General features: G+C 49.6%; 1 protein-coding gene across 1 annotated transcript in view; it reads right to left on the bottom strand.

Moving 5' to 3' along the window:
* Positions 1-19,871, bottom strand: part of TMEM132E (transmembrane protein 132E) — a 235,166-nt gene that overhangs the window by 20,089 nt on the left and 195,206 nt on the right. Inside the window, exons 4-5 of the mRNA XM_090025698.1 lie at positions 16,293-16,485; positions 3,942-4,085 (exon numbers count right to left, since the gene is read on the bottom strand). Coding sequence (XP_089881824.1) covers positions 3,942-4,085; positions 16,293-16,485 — 337 coding nt within the window. The remainder of the gene's footprint in view (positions 1-3,941; positions 4,086-16,292; positions 16,486-19,871) is intronic.

Below are 19,871 nucleotides of genomic sequence, written 5' to 3'. Positions count from 1 at the left end.
GAGAGATGTGGGGGGGGGAGAGATACAAAGAAGTGTTTTTGGAGGGTTGCTATGTAATACAGATAGACAGGTAGAGAGACAGACACACAGACAGAACGACTGAAGGAGATGGATGGACAGACAGAAACAGACCCTTTGCACAGAGACAGACAACATCTTTGTCATCTCGTTTTCCTTATCGCTTCTATCTTTCCCCTTCCTCCCTTGTACCTTCCCTTGTGCCTCTCACAGCCCTGTCCCTATCATACCCCATTCACAGCTGTCACGCATAAGTGTCTTGGCTTGAGTGACTGCTCCAGATTAGCCAGGGCAGTGCCAGGGGCAGTTCTGAGATCACCTCCTGCCCCTTCACTCCTTCCTGCCAGTGGTTTGTAGGGGGCTGGGCAGCCACCTCTGAAAGCTCTGATGGCAGCCCCCAGGATCCAGCAAAGCACAAGTAAAGAGCTTTGATGGCTCTGTTCCGGTGGCACCTGGGGAAAAGCTGTGCAATTGGAGTGTCAGCAGGAGCTGGCTCACTCTAGCATCTGATTCTAACTGGAAATAAATGAGACTCTGAGGTGGAAGTGAAGCCATTAATGAGAACTTGCAGTTTACATTTCAAGGCAACAATATTTTGCCTTATCAGTAATAACTGGCTTGATAACCTGTAGTTATAGCTGCTTCCTACTGCCAGTACATTAAATGCTGGAGTAATCCCACAGCTTCCCTGGGGACTGTGATTAACTGCCTTTCCCCCACAGAGCCCTGGAAATCACAGCTCTGGGAGAAGAGTCCAATTTGGAGCATGTCATCTCAAGGCTGTTTGGTGAGATGAGTTTGGTGGGTATCAGACTATGGCTACACTGTGATCAGTAATGTGATACCTGCACAGAAATACTTGCATAAAATTTAACCTAGCTAGCTTAGGTATCAGTGGCAATGAAGGCCCCAAGGGAACAGACTTCAGCATGGACTGGTTGCCTGACTAAGAACTAAGGGTCTCATGTGGGCTTATACAGGCCATGGCGGGGTCTGAGATAAGTGCACCTTTCAGTTGCAGTGCTGACATAAGCTCAGGGAAAGTCCCACTGAATGAATGACTCCATCTCACCTATGGACATAGCACTGGTTGCTGGGAGTCTCCATAAGAACCATCTAAGAATAACTGGCACAAACTCCTCACTCACAATCCTGTACTGGCAATCCTAGGAGAGCAGGCAGAGGTGAAGGAGCCATGTTAACTCAGAAATGACTCACTGCCTCTTGGCTCCAGGGCACCTGGCTGGGAGGCTGGAGGTACAGCAGTGTAGTGAGATGTTGACCAAGTTGTTTTTTTGACTCTGGGTTGTTTTTTTGGTTTTTTCATAGGAGCACAACACAATTAGGTCCCCAATCACTGGAAGCTGAGCACCAAACTCCCTTGGGTTAGGTCAACAGCCCACAGGGGAACACCCATGTCCCAGAGGATGTGGTCCCTCTTGTCTCACCAGAGGGCATGAAGGCCAGACAGGGAACATAAACCCTACCTGAAGCATACACTGTGTGGCCAGGCTTGTGGTCTCTAGGGCAGTCAGCCTGGCTGTGCCAATGCCAGCCCCTTGGCTAACACTCTGTGCGTGCTTGCTTGTACACTAAGGGCAGCGCTCATCGGTATTCCCAGCTATGGCCTGAGTCATATGCCCTTGCACTGAGTTCAGTGGGGTTGCATGGGTCTAGCAGGACAAGAAGAGCCAGGGGGACTTCTGTTTAAAAATAAGTGGGATAAATCCTACTGCAGGCACTGGAATGAATACCCCATAGAATCGTGTGTGTGTGTGTGCGTGTGTGTGGACGCATGTGTGTGAGTGCATGCGTGTGTGTGCATGCACATGCATGCATGTGCTAGCAAGAATGTAGCTCAGGGTCTATAGCAGTGCATACTAGTGCACTCATCTCAGTGGAAGTTTGTCGCCTAGAGAGTGTATTCATGTGAACATGAATTAACCAGAGGGCAAGAAATGAGGCGCTCAGGCAGGACTGTGAGAGTATGTGTATATGTAAGCAGGGGCATGTATATATGAAGTGCATGTGTGTGAATATGAGAGAAAACGTGAGTATCCTAGGATAAATGTGTAAATGAGTATCCTACGATAAATGTACAGGTATGTGTGCTCACAGGAGAGCATGTATTAGTGAGACTGTGAATGCATAGGTCTTATCTGGAGTGTAGATGTTAGAGCTTGTGCGCTAGTGAGAGGTTGTGGTTGTGTGCACCTGTGTGTTAGCAAGACTGTGTGAGTGTGTATGCTTGTGTGTGTGTGTGTGTAGGAACGTAGGCACGTGTGTCAGCAAAGTTCTGTGGGTATGTTAGCAGGTATATGTTGGTAAGAATGCATGTGTTAACAAAGGTCTTGAGGACAGAGTTGAGTGGTAGGGCTGGCTCTGGGCAGAGTGGGCAGAGACTGTGGTTGGGCAGCCAGGTTGTTTAGAGCAGCCAGGACCTGCAGAGGCCCAAGAGGATCCTTCTGAACTGTCCTCATGTGTTGATATAGTGCCTAAGTTGAGGGGTATTATGGGGAGACCCTTCTACACCCCCTGTGACACAGGGCTGCAAGCCACTATGGCTGAAACAATCACAGAACAATTCCTGGCACTGGTCTTTCTGAGAGTGAGTGGCAGGTCAGCAGCCCAAGGATATAGCACAAAGGGGTAGGACACTGGGACTGCCATTCTCATTACAGGGTAATGATCCAGTAGACACTGCTTTACTGTACATAAAATTCAGTGATTTCCCCTGGTGTGGAGAGAGTTGAGCGCCAAAGCTAGTTCTGGGTGGGGTAGGAAGAGACTGTGGATGGACAGCCAGATTGCTTAGAGCAGCCAGGACCTGCAGCAGCCCAGGAGGGTCCTTCTGATCTGTCCTCATGAGCTGATACGGTGCCTGAGTCTGAGTCAAGAGAAAAGGAGCGGAGATCCTGTCTGCTGTGGACCTTGAGAAAACTTTGGAGATGGGATTAGGCTCCAGGGACAGAGATGGGGGCTGTGAGTGACCCAGAGCTGAGAGAAGCAAGTCTCAGGGCTGGGCAAACAGGTCTGAGTGCTCTGTTTTACCTTGTTGGGCTAAACCACAGAGACAGAGGGAGGGAGAGAGAAGTGTACGAAGACAGACAACAGGGAAGAGTTTCAGTGTCTTATCCCCATCCCCTGCCCATGCTGGCAGCATCCAGCCTGATTTGACCCCTGTTCAAGTTCCTGATCCTGCAGCTATCTTAGCCAGCTGTTCCCATTAAAAGGATTAGCAACAACAATGTTAATGGCAGTGTGGCTGCTGAAAACCTGGTGGTCAGAGCTTGGTTTGCTCTGCTCATGGAAGCAGAGTGAACCTCAAAGTTACTGCCTGAAGACTCAGGCAGGTACCATGCTGGCTGCTTGGGGGTCCCAGCCTATAGGTTATATCGTCCTGCCTGCAAAGATAAAGTCAAGCTGGATTCCCTCACTGGACTAAACTGGCATTATCCCACTGAGGACAATGGCTTTTGCTGATTTTCACTTGCTGACAATCTGTCTTTTTCTACCCAAAGTTTAGATCCTGAGTGTCAGGCTGTTTTGGAGTCCTACTAACAAGGATGCCTAGAGAGGACTACCTTCCAATTAGACAATGGAGGCAAAAAGTCCTAATTACCTCTAAGTCAGGGCTTGATGAGTTTATAACAAAGGCTGTCACACACAGCTTCTGCAATAGCAGGGAACTCGTCATGATGAACCATGAGGTTCTTCCAGTCTTATGTTCCAGGAAACTGCCATGATCCTGGCATCAGGGGGACTCCATGAAGCCTAGCCTCACGTCATATCCCTGCTATCAGTTTGGACAGAGTCAGTGCTCCCAGTTGGGGTGAAAAGTCTCTGAGTTGAGGGCTCCTGGCATTGTCAGGCTTCAGCGAACCCAGCAGAGCCAGGGGTGGCTGCTCTGCACTCATGCTTACCTTGATAATGTCCTCATTGTTGGACTTGCACTCGACCATGGCTGAGACATCTGTGATGATGCCTGTCATCTCTATGGCAATGACCTTCACAGGGATGGCCACTGTCCTGCCCGTCAGAATGGCCGTGTTGATGATCTCTGTGTCCTGGAAAGCAAAAAAGATACTGTGCTAATACCTGCAAGCTGAGCAGTAAGCAGAGAGTGGGACTAATCTAAGCAGCTCAGGAGTGGGACTGCCTTGAAGAGGCTTTTCTCTGCTAGTGACTTGGGGTGGGCTGATTGGTACTAAAGTGTTTGCCTAGTGCCTGATGCGTGTGTGTGTGTGTGTGGGGGGGGGTGTTTTGTTTTGGGTTTTTTTTTTATTTTCTCCCTCTTTCTTTCTCCTCCACTTTTTCTCTTCTTTCTCTCCCTCTGTCCTTTTCCTTTCGTCTCCCTTCCAGAGTGACTGAATGATAGGGCTTGGTCTGAGTGGGGCTAGTTTAGATAATAGAGGGGTGGAGCTAGGATAGGCAGTTTTATAAAAAGACAGCCCCTAGAAAACTGTGGGAGCAGTGAAGAAAGAGGGAGTTTGCTTAGTAAGTTTGCTGTAGGAGATAGCCAGGAAGCAGGAGACTGTGTGCGGGTGCTTGGTGTCCAGGTTCTTGTGCTGTGTCTTTCCCCACTACCCCCTCTTCTCTTTTTCTTCTCCTTACAGCATTGGTGTTCTCCAGGGAGTAAAGAAAGCACAAATGAAGTCTAGGTCAGCTGTTGTGACCTGCATGGGATGTGCCATGTTTGTGTTCCTCCCAGAGATCAGGAGCACTTCATCTGCACCAAGTGTAAGCTAGTGTCTGCCCTAGAGGAGAGGATTCACAGGTTGGAAGCACAGGTATCCATGCTGCATTGCATCAGGAACCAGGAATATTACTTGGACAAGAGTTAAGAGAGGCTGGTACCGGACGGGCCAAAGGGCAATGAGAAGTGGCAGCATGTGACTACTCAAGGAAGGAGAGTCCCCAGGATTGAAGAGGAATGGACTGAAGTCAGCAACTGCTTTCAAGCACTCTGTGGTAGACAGGGACTCCAGGATCAATGTCCAAAGAAGGAAGAGAAGAGTGTTGGTAGTTGGTGAGTCCCTTTTGTGGTGAACGGAGGCATCAATTTATCATCTGGATTTGGGTGCCTGGGAGGTGTGCTGTCTGCCTGGAGCCTGAATTTAGGATGTCACAGACTCTGCCAAGGCTCATCCATCCTTTGAACCACTACCCCTTCCTGCTTGTCTCTATGTAGGCACCAATGATACTGCCAGAATAGGAGCAGCTCAGAGGTAACAATGAGGCTCTTGGCAGGAGTAAAGAACCTGGATCACAGGTGGTGTTCCTATTGATTCATCCCATGGAAGGCAGGGGTCCAAGCAGAGACCACTGTATCTTGGAAGTGAATGCGTGGCTGACATGTTAGTGTCAATGTGAAGGCTCTGGCTTCTTTGAGAATGGGTGGATGTTCTTGGGAGGAGGACTGCTATCAAGAGATGGGATCCATCTGACAAAAATGGGGAACAACATCTTTGAACACTGTCTGGCTAACCTAGTAAGAGTTATTTCGCAGAGCCTGCCTGTCTCTTCTGTGGCAAGGGAGTGAGCTGTCAGCAGGTCCTGAACTGCAGAGGGCCCTGGTCCTTCTCTCTGCAGCAGCAGTGTCCCCTCCCCCGGGACCACCCCCACAGATGGCTAGTGGGTAGGTGCTGCCCCAGCTCAGAGGCAGCGCTCAGTCCAATCTAACTGTTCCTGAGCCCAAGCTAGGGCAGCATCCGGCTGGGATCCCCTGCAGCTCAGAGGCTACTTGGCCCACCGGCAGCTCGTCCCCTGGCCATGGGAGAGGCAGGAAGGCTCCTGCAGGAAAAAATAAAAAGGATCAGCCCCTTGCTGCTTCTGCCTTCAGCCTGCCTCTCCCGCATTTGGGCGGGGAGGGGGAGGAAAGGGGAGAGGGCAAGCTGCCAAAAGGCTGCAATGTTACAGATAGCAACACTGCAAACTAAACTACATGCAGAGGTGGTTTAGTTTGCAACATAACAAACTAATTTAAATTGTAGAAAAAACCCTCACGTGTAGACCGTGATACAATTAAAGCACAAAAATGGGCAATTTTCATCACATGTACAAGCAGCCATTGAGACCTGGTGGGGAAGCTCTTACGACTGTCAGTATGGAGGGTTACACTCTGTTTTGCAAGGACAAGGTCAGGAGAAAAGGTGGTGATGTTGCCTGGTATGCCAGAAGCACATACACTTGTTCCCTGCTTCAGGAGGAAGAAGACAGCAAAGCAGAATGCATTTGGGTAAAAAGATGAAAGGTGAAAGATGTGACATTATTACAGGCCACCTAATCAGGAAGAGGAGATGGATGAGGCACTTTTGAAGTAGGTGGTAACTCTATCCAAAAGCTATGGGATGGTACTGATGGGAGACTTCAATTTTCAGGACATCCGCTAGAAGAACAATGCAATCAGCATACAATATCAAGCCGGTTCCTAACTTGCGTGGAGGACAACTTTCTCTTCCAGAAAGTGAAGGATACAATTAGAAGATCATCCGTCTTGGATGCTGTCCTGACCAACAGGGAAGAATTGGTGGAGGATGTGAAGGTGATATAGACCAATGTGGCTGTACCCAGAGCTTCTAAAATGCCTCAAATGCAAAAGGAAAGCATAGAGGCAATTTAAGAATGGGCAGGTCACCAAGGAAGCATAGCAGGAAATAGCAAGAACCTGCAGGGACAACATCAAGAAGGCAAAGACAAAGCATGAGCTGCACCTGGCAAAGGAGATTATGGACAAAAAGAAGAGGTTCTATAAGTATGCTGGCCAGAAAGAAGGGGCAAAAAGAAGCTGTGGGTCCCCTGTTAACAAACCAGGGGGAACTCCTAACTGAAGATGCAAAGAAGGTGTGGCTACTCAACAGCTACTTTGCCTCAGGCTTCACAAAAAAATTAAGCTGCAGCAAGACACCTAATAGGGATCATCTGGAAAATGAAGGGGGCAAGATGAAGGAGGAGATGATAAAATAAATGGTCAGAGAGCTCTTGTTGGGTCTGAATGAATTTAAGTCAGCAAGGCTGGATAAGCTTTGTCCCAAGGAACTGAAGAAACTGGCAGAGGAGATCTTGGATCCCTTGGCAATGTTCTTCACGGAGTTGTGGAAGATGGGCCAGGTACCAGAGGACCGGAAAGGGGCCAGTGTTAAAGAGGGGCCCCTCTTTAAAAAAGGCAAGAAGGAGGACCTGGGGATCTACAGACAGCATCATCTCAAAACCTGGGAAGTTACTGGAGCATATCCTAAAGAAGACCATTTGCAAGTACATGCAAAAAAAAAGGGCTGATTGCGAGCAGCCAACATGGATTTATGAAAAACAAATCATGTCAAACAAACTTGATCCCCTTTGACAAAGTAAGTACTTGGGTGGATGAAGGGAATGCTATGGATATCATGTATGTGGACTTCAGCAAGGCTTTTGACAAGGTCCCACACAGTCTTCTCATAAACAAATTAGAGAAATGTGGGCTAGATAAAATTACTATAAGGTGGATAGATAACTGGCTCAATGGCCACAAGCAAAGGGATATTATTAACAGATCCATGTCAAAATGATAGTAGGTTTCGAGTGAAGTCCCACAAGGGTCTGCCCTGGGCCTGGTACTGTTCAACATGTTTATTAATGATTTACATGCTGGCACAGAAAGCTTATTGAGCAAATTTGAGAATGATGTGAAACTGGGAAGGACTGCAAACATGGTGGAGGATGTGAGAGCAATTCAGAAAGATCCTAACTGATTGGAAGGGTGGGCTACAGCTAACAGGATGAAGTTCAATCCAGACAAATGCAAAGTTCCACACTTCTGGAGGAACAGTCAAAAACACAAATATAAAATAGGTGGCACCTAGCTGGATGGCAGCACTGTGGAAAAGGACTTGGGAGTCTTGGTAGACCATAGACTCAGTGTGAGTCTGCAGTGTGATGCAGCTGCTCAAAAGGCAAATGCAGTTTTGGGATGCATCAACAGAAACATTAGGTGCAAGACATAGGAGGTGATAATGCCTCTCTACTCAGCACTGGTTAGGTCTCATCTGGAGTACTGTGTGCAGTTCTGAGCTCCTCATTTTTAAAAGGTCATAGAGAAGTTAGAGAAGGTCTAGAAGTGGGCCACAAAGACAAAGGGCTTGCAAAGCAAGCTATACAAGGAGAGGTTAAAAGAACTAAGCATGTTCAGCTTGCGGAAAAGGCGCAAGACATGATTGCAGTCTTCAAATACTTGAAGGGCTGCAATAAAGAAGAGGGAAAGCACCTGTTCTGCAGAGACAAGGATGTGGATCAATGGCTAGAAGTTGCAGCAAAGTAAGTTTAGATTACATATCTGGAAAAAACTTCTTCAGGTAGAACAGTGAAGCAGCGAAATAGACTGCCTAGAAATGTCGTGGACTTTATCACTGGAGGTGTTCAACAAGAAGCTGGACAGCCACTGGTCAGGAATGATCTAGGTGTAGCTATGCCTATGCTGTACCATGGGTATTTTCCATGCTTCTGGGCTTTCCTGGTTGGTTCTCTCCTCCTTTTCTGTTATATGTGTCAGGGTGTTTTTAAGCCTCCCCAGAAGCATTGAGTGTTGCTTACAGCCAAGGCTGGAGATTTCATAGATTTCATAGACATTAGGGCTGGAAGGGACCTCAAAGATCATCAAGTCCAGCCCCCTGCCCCAGGGGCAGGAAGTCAGCTAGGGTCTAATGATCCCAGCAAGATAAACATCCAAGCATTTTTTAAATGAGTCCAGACTAGGTGCCTGCACCATTTCTGGAGGGAATCTATTCCATGTCTTGGGGGCTTGGACCATAAAGAATTTTTTTCTAATGTCCAACCTAAAATGGTCTTGTAGGAGTTTACGACAGTTGGTCTTTGTTTTTCCTTGGGGTGCTCTAGTGAACAGATGTTCTCCCAGATCCTGATGTACACCCCTTATGTACTTATAAGCAGCCACCAGCTCAGCCCGGAGCCTGTGTTTTTCCAGGCTGAAGAGTCCCATAGCTCTCGGCCTCTCTTCATAATGCCTATTCTCTTGCCCTCTGATCGTGCACATGGCTCTCCTCTGGACTCTCTCAAGCTTCTCGACATCCTTCTTGAATTGTAGAGCCCAGAACTGGATGCAGTACTCCAGCTGTAGCTTCACCAAAGCCGAGTACAGCCAGAGGATAACATCCTGAGATTTATTTGAGAAGTATCTAGAGATGCAAGCCAGGGTTTTGTTTGCTTTACCAGCTGCAACAACAAATTGGTGGCTCATGTTCATTTTGCGACTCCCAAGTCTCTTTCAGCTGTGGTGCTAGCAAGGGTAGCATTGCTGAGCCTATAAGTATGCTGCAGGTTTTCTTCCCCAAGGTGGAGTACCTAACATTTTTCGGTATTGAATGCCATCAGGTTTGTGTCCGCCCACTTACCAAGTATATTCAAGTCAACCTGGATGACTGTCAGGTGCGGACACTATGCCCCGAAGTTTAGTGTCATTGGTGAACTTAGTGCGCTTCTGACACCAGTGTCCATATTCTTGATAAAGGTGTTGAAGAGAACCGGTCCAAGGACTGAGCCTTGGGAGACGTCACTGGTCAAGAAGCACCATAATGATTCGCTGCTATCAACCACTACTTTCTGGGTCCAACCTTGGAGCCAATTTCCCAGCCATCAGACTGTGGTGTAGCCAAGGCCGCAGTTGGCCAATTTTTCCACAAGGTCATGGGACACCAGATCAAAGGCTTTTTTGAAAGTCCAGATATGACACCAATCTCTTTTCCCTTGTCCAGGTGATAGGTCACCTGGTCATAGAAGGAGATTAGATTGGCCAGGCAAGACCTACCCACGACAAACCCATGCTGGGTGTCCCTCAGGATGTTGCCCTCAGCCAGCTTATCCAGAAGGGTCTCCTTGATAATTGTCTCAAGAATCTTACCAGGGATTGAGGTCAAGCTGACTGGCCTGTAATTCCCCGGATCTACTTTCTATTTTGACTGGTGTGTGCCAATGCTCCTGCTGGGAACGAAGCCAGGGATTCCTGATTAAAGGGTCTGGCCCTTCCACTCACAGTCAAAACAATTGCCATATTTGGGGTCAGGAAGGAATTTTACCTCATGGTCAAATGTGTGTGGCCTGTGGGCATTTCTGTCTTCCTCTGTAGCAGAGGGCATGGCCCTCTACCCAGACCTCATGAGCTTACACTGAAAACATTTTATAGAAGCAGGACATTTTATGGAAGAGGCAGGGGATTGGACTAGATGTCTTCTGGGAGTCTCTTCCAGTCCTACTTCTCTATGACTATGACCTGGTCCTAGAGGTGGGACCAAATCCCACCCCATTCTTCTCTCACATGCTACACAGTAAGCCTGTGTGAAGCAAAAAGTATTCGCTTCGGATTTGGCGATTCAGAGGGCCAGTGATTCGATTCGGTGATTTGAATCACTGTCCCAATTCAATTTGGCCAAATCCAAAGATATTCTGTGCCAAATCTTATTTGCTCATAGGCTATACAGGCAGGCAGTGCCAGCGGGAACAGCTGGGGGAGCAGCCAGACGAGCCCCAGCTTGACCCAGCAGCCTTGGGAGAAACTGTGGCTTGTCCGGCTTTTCCCTTGGCTGCCCTCCTCACCAGGGCAAGGCCGGCGGTACTGGCATCCCTGGAGAAGCCGCGTGGCCTGGAGGGAATGGTCAGGGAGCTGGGGGGAAGCCCCTGTTCATTCTCCCAGACCCCGATCATTCCCCCAGCCCCCACAACTTGGTTCTGTCAGCCCTGGGAGAAGCTGCGGGGGATGGGAGAATGACTGGGAAGCTGGGGGAATGATTGGGAGCTGGAGGATTGAACCAGGAGCTGAGGGGAAGCCCTTATTCATTCCCCCAGCCCCCAAACATCCCCCCCCCAGCTCTCGGTTCGATTCCCCAGCTCCGCAATCATTTCTTCCAGCCCCTGCGGCTTCCCTCAGAGCTGCCAGCACTGCCTGCCTCACGCCAGCAGGGGTGGGGGCAGCTAGACAAGCCGTGGCTTCTCCTGGGGCAGCCAGCTCAAGCCAGGACTCGTCTGGCTGCTCCCCCAGGTGCTCCCAGTGACACTGCTTAGGTCCTGTCCATACAGTCTATGGCCGAATCTCTCTGAATCAATTTGGAGGTTGCTGATTCGATTTGGAGAGATTAATGGGTCTCTTGATTCGATTCGGTTTCAGAGATTCGGCTGCTGAGTTGGGCCGAATCTCCTCCGAATCGAATCAGCTACTGAAGCTTTGCACAGCCCTACTACATGGCACAGCACACAGCTATCGGAATGTCTTGCGTGGACTCTTACTGTGTGCATGTAAGTGTTTGCTCAGTGAATGTGCAGTGCAGTATGTATAGGTATGCATGCAATACACATGTGCATAAGAATGGTGTCCATGCATAAGCAAAGCGAAAGTAGTCTGCCTGTGTGTGCAGTTTGTAGTGTGTCTGCAAGCAAGTGTGCAGTAGTTTGCATGCCTTAGCGCCGTCTATCCAGAGCGTGGGTGCATGCATGTGCTGTGTATATATATGTACACAGTACTTGTATGTGTGCAGCATATGTGAACCTTATGTATGTGCACAGGTGTGATGTGCATGCAAGTACTATGTGGCTGCAGTGCACATACATGAAATGTGTGCGCCCAGTTCTTATGTGCGTGCATGCATGCAGTGCATGCATGCACAGTGTGGGCTTGTCTACATTGCCTCTTGGCTGCAACAAGGGATGTGGCCATGAAGCTAGGCTCATGTACTCCATGGTACTCTACCCCATTGGATGCAATGTAGCGACTTGAAAGTAGTGCTGGGCATACTGCAAAAAACCCTCAGACATGCTGCTTCTACTTCAGGGTGCAGTGTGAGCAGGCATACCATGTGGCAGGGCTGTCATGCCCTGAGTGTGCACTTAATTACATGTGTGCTCTTTCCCTGTAGTCAGCACAACTGTCAATCTCCAGTGCTATGGTTAGGCGGCGCTGTGCTGAAAGAAGCATGGTGAGAGTCCCAATAAGGAGCACTTTGCTGTCAGTGCCAGCCCAGTCCCTGATGTCCAGCACCATGCTCAGCAAAGGGAGGGGGACCTAATTCCTCAAACACAAATCTTGACTGTTCACAGTGCCTCAGTGAGCTAAGAAAGAGCTGCCCCTAACTTATAACCCCTTGGGGAGTTATCATCTATTCAAAACTTCAAAGAAGACCTCTCTATATGGAGAGCAAGCCTAATTGCAAAACAGTTAATTATGCAAACATGGAAATCCAATACAGAAATTAAATTGGCTGCTTAGTATCTGGGCCTACGTGATGTCGGCAAGCCAACACAGATAACCTTTCAAGTAAATGAAATGGCAGAGAAATGTCAGGAAATCTAATCTCTTGGCCTCAGAGTGGGTGACGTGATTGTCTGTGATGGAAGGATACTTGGCTCTTTCTTGCACTTGTCCTATAGGCAGACTGCCATGTGGCAGGACTGCTTCAAATTTTTGTGTCTGCTACTCCATGCTCCAGGAACGCCCCCTTAATATACCAAAGATCACTGAGCACCAAATCCCTCTCCCCACTCCTTGGATTAATCTGTCTCCAGGTGGGGACTGTAGCAGTCATGGAATTCAGGCAACTCAGATACCTTCATCTGAAACCTAAGAGGCAGGACTATTACTAGGGTGAACGGGGCAACAGCCCAGGTTGCTGACATGGGAGGAGGAGTGGGGAGGGGTGTAGGAAAAGATGGCTGTTGCCAGCAGCCATGCAGTCATGAAGTCCCTACTGCCCCTGTGCCCCAGGCACTTGGATAAACCCCTATGCTCCTGCTTTGAGGTCATCTGGAGACCCCAGCTCATGTTTGACTTCTCCACACACACCCCTCCCCCCCCAGTGCTATGTCCTGTACATATATAGGAATGACCAATCCACAGAAACGGGACTGTTGGAGATTTCTTACTGAAATGGTTTCTCAGCAAAATCTACCAGTTTGTTAAAAGGGTAGATTTTCACGGGACTACAAGTTTCAGACCAATTTTTGGTTAGGAAAAGGTTCTCAGCCCCAGGCCAGAATTTCTGGTCAACACTAGAGAAGGAAAAAGCCCTATTCCAACATAGCCTGGGGAAAAAGCCCTATTCCAACAAAGAACCATAGGAAAGCAGAGCTGGAAGAAACCTCAGGAGGGCATCTAGTCCAGCCCCCTGCTCAGGGCACTCAACAGCCAGGGGGTCACACTTACCTGGAACATGGGAGACTGGCAGAAAAAAGGATTTAAACCTGGGATTTTAACACCCAGACAGCTGTCCTGACTCCCTGGCTATTCTGGTGGTAGGGGGCTGCCTCTCTTTCTGGATATTTTTTTGGTGACAGGCTCTAAACAATCTTAGTTTTTTTTATGCAAAAGAAGAAAATTTCTGCAATTTCAAGAACCTTCATGGGATAGGAAAATCTCTACCCACCCAGATCTAGTATGTACTAGTGTGCTCTTCCCATTCTAGACCTGGGGAGAAAAGGCCTGAGTGACTTATCACATGGAACCAGCAGCAGACTGGGAACTAAACTCAAGTTACCCCTTGAGTGCCTTATCCCTGAGGCCAATTGTAACAGGGGGCTTGCTCAGGGCCGGTGCTGGCCCACTCACCTGTTTCTGGGCTAACCGTCCACCTCCTTGCCTGCCATGCCTTGATGATATATAATTATGGTGTTAATTAGGCGGGAGGTTGCCCATTCTTGTCCCGATGCCAGGGGGTGCTATCTGCAGCTCTGTTCCTCCCATACACCACAGCCCAAGCCTCGCAGATGGCATCCACAGTTCTTAACATCACCAGCCCCACACTGGACCCTAGAATCCTCCAATCCAGATCCCAACCAGATCCCTCCAATCAGGTGGCCTACTCTACCATCATTCTGGGCTACCTAGCTCCCTAAACTCTTCCCCCTCACAGGCGTGGCCCCCCCCTCCCCCGGGACCTTTGGCCACACAGAACTTGGCCTCACCTCCAAGGCCTGTTGGAACCCCAGGATGTTGGCTCTGGGCATCCCTCGTGGTGGGCCCCTGGCCCTTTTGACCCTCTCGTCCTAGTCCCATCACTGACCAGTTGAGGGTGTTTTAAGTCAGGCTTCTGAGCCTCTAGCCCACTCTGCTCTGTTTATACAGGCAGACAGAGACCTAAAATGGCTGCCACAAGCAAGCACCTGCTGGCTGCTTGTCTCAGCCCTTAAAGTGGCAGGCTCCAACAGTGCCCTGCCACACCAACCTGCTATGCAATTTAATTTCCTGTCTTAAATAGCATTACACACGTTCCCCCAGCTGTGCTCTGCAGTACAGTGGGTGTTCTGTGCATGCTACTCTCATAGGGGAGGTGGTAGCTGGGTGTTAAGTTCTCCAAGCTGCTAATTAAAGTCTACTAGTCCAATACGGTCTTTGCAGTCAGGGCTGGTTCTGGGCAGCCTCCCCAGCAGGGCATGTGCAGGGCTGTCTAAAGTAGCAACAAAGAGGAGCATGGATCTCTGTGTCCTCTGCAGAGATCACCAACTCTGGGAGAGGGGTACAACTGTCCTGACAGGGAATGGATCCCCTTCATGTGCCTCCAGCTGTCCCAGTGGCTGCTGCAGTTGGCAAAGGGCGGCGGGGGTGGGGTCAACACTGCTCTCCCAGGTCCCAGCTCAGCCCTGTACTGCACACCTGGCTGGATTACTCCAACACTTCCATGGGCATATTGCTCCTAGGAGCTGCATCATCCTTACTGATCCTTTGATGATCCCTGCTGATCCTTCTGGGCTGAGGTTCTGGGCATCAGGGCTACTGGGTTCTATACTAGGAGAGTCCATGGTCTGTGTGGCAGAAATGCCACTGTCTGTCTCTCTCCCCAGGAATCTGTCCCTGTCAGCTTGGGATACTGGGGTCAAATTCCTAAGGGAGGGGGGATTTTCCTCCCTGCCTAAGTGACAAAAGCCTGGTGCCTAGGTTGGTCCCTCTGGTCACCTGAGTGGGGGACAGAAAAGCCCCTGCTCATCTGCCCAGTTAACCAGTGATGCTTTTGAAATTGGTTGGCTAGTTGCCAACACTGATGGCTTCTATTGGACTGGGCTGCTGAGGTCAGAAAGACTATATAAGGGCCTGGTCCAAGAAGAGGAGAAGAAGCCATTTTTTCCAGCATCGTACAAGCATCAGGACACAGGGAGAGAATCTGATCCATCTGAAATGCTCTCTGTCTGGAAATCTCTGAGCCAGATCTCTACCATCTTCTGAATGATACTTGTAAGTGTTTCTAGAGAGCTAGTCAGCTCACAGTGATGCATTTACATATCAAACGGCTACATCAGCCAGACTGTTTTGCTCAATGGTAATCCCTTGATAGTGCTCTACCTCTTACCCTATTCTACCTCATCCTGTCAGAAGCAATAAAGTTCTCCTTGGTGACTGGTGTAGGAGATTTATTGAGGGGTGGGTTTAATTATGCCTAGGAGGCCCCTTGGGTCTGTGGACTAAGGGAGGCTATTTTTGGCCCCTGACTTGGGGAGGTGCCCCAAGTTCTTGTATTGGGTCGAGTACCCGTAGGACTATTAGGCCTGTATTTTCCCGAGAACACAGAACCTAGACAGTCCCTTCTTGGGGTGGTGGCATCACACGTTACCCCCATACTCTGTGGTGGTGTTCAAAAAGGGGTCTGCCAGGGCTTAGGCACCCCTTGAGAGACACGTGGAGTCCAGAATGTGGACAGGTGTAGTGAGGTGGGAGGCTCAACGCAGGAACTCCCCCTACTGGCCCGCCACAGTCTGCTCGGATGCCTGGGTTCCATCTTGGCTCTAGGAAGGGATGTGCTCTAGGGGCTAAATAAGAGAACCGAAAATCAGGGCTCCTGGGGGCTACACCCAGCTCTGCCACTGATCTTCTTGCATGTGATTTTGGGTAAGTCATGTTGCTATTTGTGCCTCAGTTTCCCCCTCAAATAATGGGGCCAAATTCTCAAAGCCATGTAGAAGGTGAGGACCATTTTCACTGAAGAATGGGCACCCTGCAGCTGGGGGTGTGTGTGGAGCTGGGTGCATGGCATATCTGCATGGCGAGTTGTAAGGTTGGGCTGGATGTGAAGCTGTGTGAGTGGGCATTGGGGAGGTATACTATTGTAAGGAGGGTGGGAAGATGTACATTCTGTGGTGTGTTTGCATGTGTGAAGTGAATATAGAGTGTCTGAATAGAGCTGTGTGAATGGGGGTGGTGGGTATGCAGTTATGTGGCATGTGAGTAAATGCATGGTGTGCATTGCTGTTCACAGACAATGCAATGGGCTGGGTTGGCCAAAGACCCTTGTCATGAGGAGGTCACTCACCATGGCCAGAGGCACAATGGCTCGAATGTCCCTCTGGATGACCGTCAGCTCTGTCACCACCTTCTCCAGGTCAGGCGGAGGATTCCGGCCCCGATAGTCAATGTGCCACATGATGCGTCGTGTCACCGACTGGCTGGTGAAGTTCTCCATCTCGAAGTCCAGCTGCATGATCTCGTAGAACGAGTCTCCATCCCTGGGAGGAGACAGAAGGGAGATTACTGTCAGTTGGGCACTGGCCATGGGGCACTGCTGGGGAAAGGAAGCCAGGATTGATCTCATATACCACTGAGGTGAGGTGATGGATGAATGAATAGATAGATGGGTAAAGAGACAAATCTGCCAGTCAGGCCTGAATGACATGAATTTCCCAGCGGGTTGAACAACCCGTCTGCCCTACTGAACCACATTCAAAGCATCTCTCTCTACTCAATGCTGCATCTAAGACCTGGCTCTGAATCCCCACACACCTTGAACACATTTGAGGGTTCAGAATCTGTATCCAAATCTCAAGCATCTCACTCTGCTCCAGCCCATTCAAAAGTGACAGGGAACCATGCTGCAGAGGCAGCTCTGAACTGGGGCTTGCTTGGATGAGAGAACGGGGTCTAGATTTATATTACTGGAAAAAACAGAATAGCAGCTGCAGAACACAAGGCAGCAAACTGGGGTGGGGACTGAATTCACTGCTGAATTGCCATTAGAGAACACAACAGGGTGCTCTAGGGTTGATCCAGAGTGAAGCTTTGGCTATCAGGGAATCAGCCCCAATGACTGGCACCCGTTCCACCCATGTGGAAACCTCCAACAGAGGAGGGAGAGGAGGGAAATTCCATGCTAGAGAATTTTCTCCTACCTAATGGACATATGTTTGTGCCCAGTGGACCTTTCCAGACCAGAGCCAGTGAACCTTTCCAGTCAGCCTGCATGGAGTCAGGGTTTAGAGTCTCTTGCCTTTCTGGGAACGGCATCAGAATGTCAATGTTTTCAATAGTGTCTCTGTCCCCTGCCCCCTCCCCCCCACTGCCCCTTTAATTTCTTGTAGTGGCTGCTCAGTTCTCCCTGGGATGGGGCTGTTGACCACTCTAAGCTCACAAGATGCAGTGATGGCCCAGCTAAGGCTCAGTGGGCTTGTTCCAGGAACATTACACAATCTGGCTGATTGTTCCTCCCATGGAGAGACCACCAGCCTATTTTTCTTGTAAGCACTGTCAATACTAGTGCAGACAAGCTGCAGCAAAGTGGCTGCCTCTGGAGCTCAGACAGCCAGGTTTCAATTTGAGACATCTTTCAATATCATGGTGCTAAGTTTGGTTTGCTTTGTACATGAGCTCAACCTAGATAATCCTTTGGGGAAAAATCCCTGTAGACTTTAGTGCCTTCTGGATTGGGCCTATTCCCCAATAACCAAAGGAGGGAGGATACCTTTGGGATTCCCGTTCCCAGTTTGATTCCCCAGCTCCCAATCATTCCCCTCAGTCCCTGCGGCTTCTCCTGGGACTGCCAGCTCAAGCTGTGGCTTGACCAGCTGTTCCCTTGGTTGCCCCCCCTGTGGGACAAGGCAGGCAGTGCTGGCAACCCCGAGAGAAGCCGTGGGGGCTGGGGGGAATGATTGGGGAGCTGAGGGAATGATTGAGAACTGGGGGATTGAACCAGGGCTGGAGGAATGAACAGGGGCTTCCCCCAAGCTCCCGGCTTGATCCCCCAGCTCCCTGATCATTCCCCCCAGCCCCTGCAGCTTCTCCTGGGGCTGCCAGCACTGCCTACCTCGCCCCAGCAGGGGGGTAGGTGGAGCAGAGGCTTGAGCCAGCAGCCCTGGGACAAGTTGCGGGGGCTGGGGGGAATGATCGGGGAGCTGGGGGGAATGATTGGAGTCTGAAAGAATGAACCAGGGCTTCCCCCCAGCTCCTGGTTCTATTCCCCAACTCCCCGATCATTCCCCCCAGCCCCTGTGGCTTCTCCCAGGACTGCCAGCACTGCCTGCCTTCCACATTAAATACTCCCTTGCTCAATGCCTGCCCCCTGCCTTGATTTGCTCTGACCTGTCAAAGACAGGACCTGCACTGCCAGGTGCAGCAGGTGATGAAATCTGAGGCCAGAGCAGCACACAAAAAGTTTCTCCCTCCAGGTTCTTTCTTCTCCTGACTGCCCTGGGTACCGCACCATCGCATCTGCAGATGTGCCAGTTCCAGCTGCTCTGCGAATGACTGCAGTGGCTCAGATGGAAGATCAACTCAACATGGAAGCTCTGCTGGAGCCAAACGATGCATCAAGCTGGTGTAGCTAAGGCAGGCTAGGTTCTCTAGCCAGGGGAGCAATGTGGTTGGCATCCTGTCTAGCTGCCTTTCACACCAGAGGCTGGATGACCTACTTATAGCTGTGTCAGTTGGGAGTGGCTCAAAATCAGAAGATGGAGCAAGATCCTGAACAGCTCTGCTGCCATGTCCCAGCATGAATGGGAGGTAACACATAGTCCCTCTAGTTCAGGTGTCTCCAGCATGGACTCTATTTAGGAGCTGTTTGCTTTGACTATCATTGACTGAACTGGGATTATTTAATCTGGAGAAGAGAAGACTCAGGGGCATTTGCTAACAGTCTTCACCTACCTGAAAGGTGGTTATAATAGGATGGAGATGCACTATTTTCTGTAGCCACAGGGAACAGGACTAGGAGCAATGGTCTCAAATTGCACCAGGGGAAATTGAGGTGGGAGACTAGGAGGAGCTTTCTGACTATGAGGGTGGTCAAGCATTGGTACACGCTACCTCCAGACACTGTGGGTTCTCCATGCTTGGAGCCTTTCAAAAGCAGGTTAGACAGACACTTGGTTGGGATGGCTTAGTCAGGGATGATCCTGGACTAGATGGTCTCCTGAGGTCCCTTCTAGTCCTATTTTTCTATGATTCTACAATTGTTTCCCACACCAGAGCATTGGGAGAGTTGATCATGGTACTGGACTCATGTAGCAGAGAGCCAGGAGGATGGTGTAAGCCATGGTGCTAGCTAGATCAAAAGTCACCCTGCCACCTTTCAGATAGAACAGCCTCCTTATCAATCACTGCCACACACAGACCAGCTCTGACATGTCCAGCCTCATGCGTAGTGCAGAATATGGAGCTCAGTCACTCATGGCAGGGTCAGGCTTTGAAGCTGTGAGGAGTCTGTCCTCCCTTGGCAGTAATGGGGCTCTCCGACTGACGGGATGCATAGGTGGCATCCCACACTGCAATGCTGGATTTGTGCTTTAGTACAGGGAAATGGACTAGAAGCAGAAGTGAAAACAACTCTTCATAGCACAGCCTGAGAGAAAAGCCAGCCTCAGAGGATTTAAATGGGAAGCTGGCCACTATCGTCCAGTGTTAATCATCTGAGGCCTAGCTTAGAACGGGAGTCAGGAAGATGTGTAGATCTATACATGTACATTCATATCTAGTTAAAGATCACATGTATGAGTCCAACGTGGCAGTGTCCCGTTAGGAGAGGAATAATTAATAGCTTAAGTCGAGGCAGGCTGCAGCTGGCGAGTCATTGATTTCTCATTGTGTAACATTTATTGAGAATGCCCCCATTGATCCAGGGATG

This window comes from Crocodylus siamensis, chromosome 13 (genome assembly GCF_052110815.1).
Source record: "Crocodylus siamensis isolate JL-2025a chromosome 13, ASM5211081v1, whole genome shotgun sequence".
NCBI lineage: Eukaryota > Metazoa > Chordata > Crocodylia > Crocodylidae > Crocodylus > Crocodylus siamensis.
This window is presented reverse-complemented; position numbering and strand designations above follow the sequence as displayed.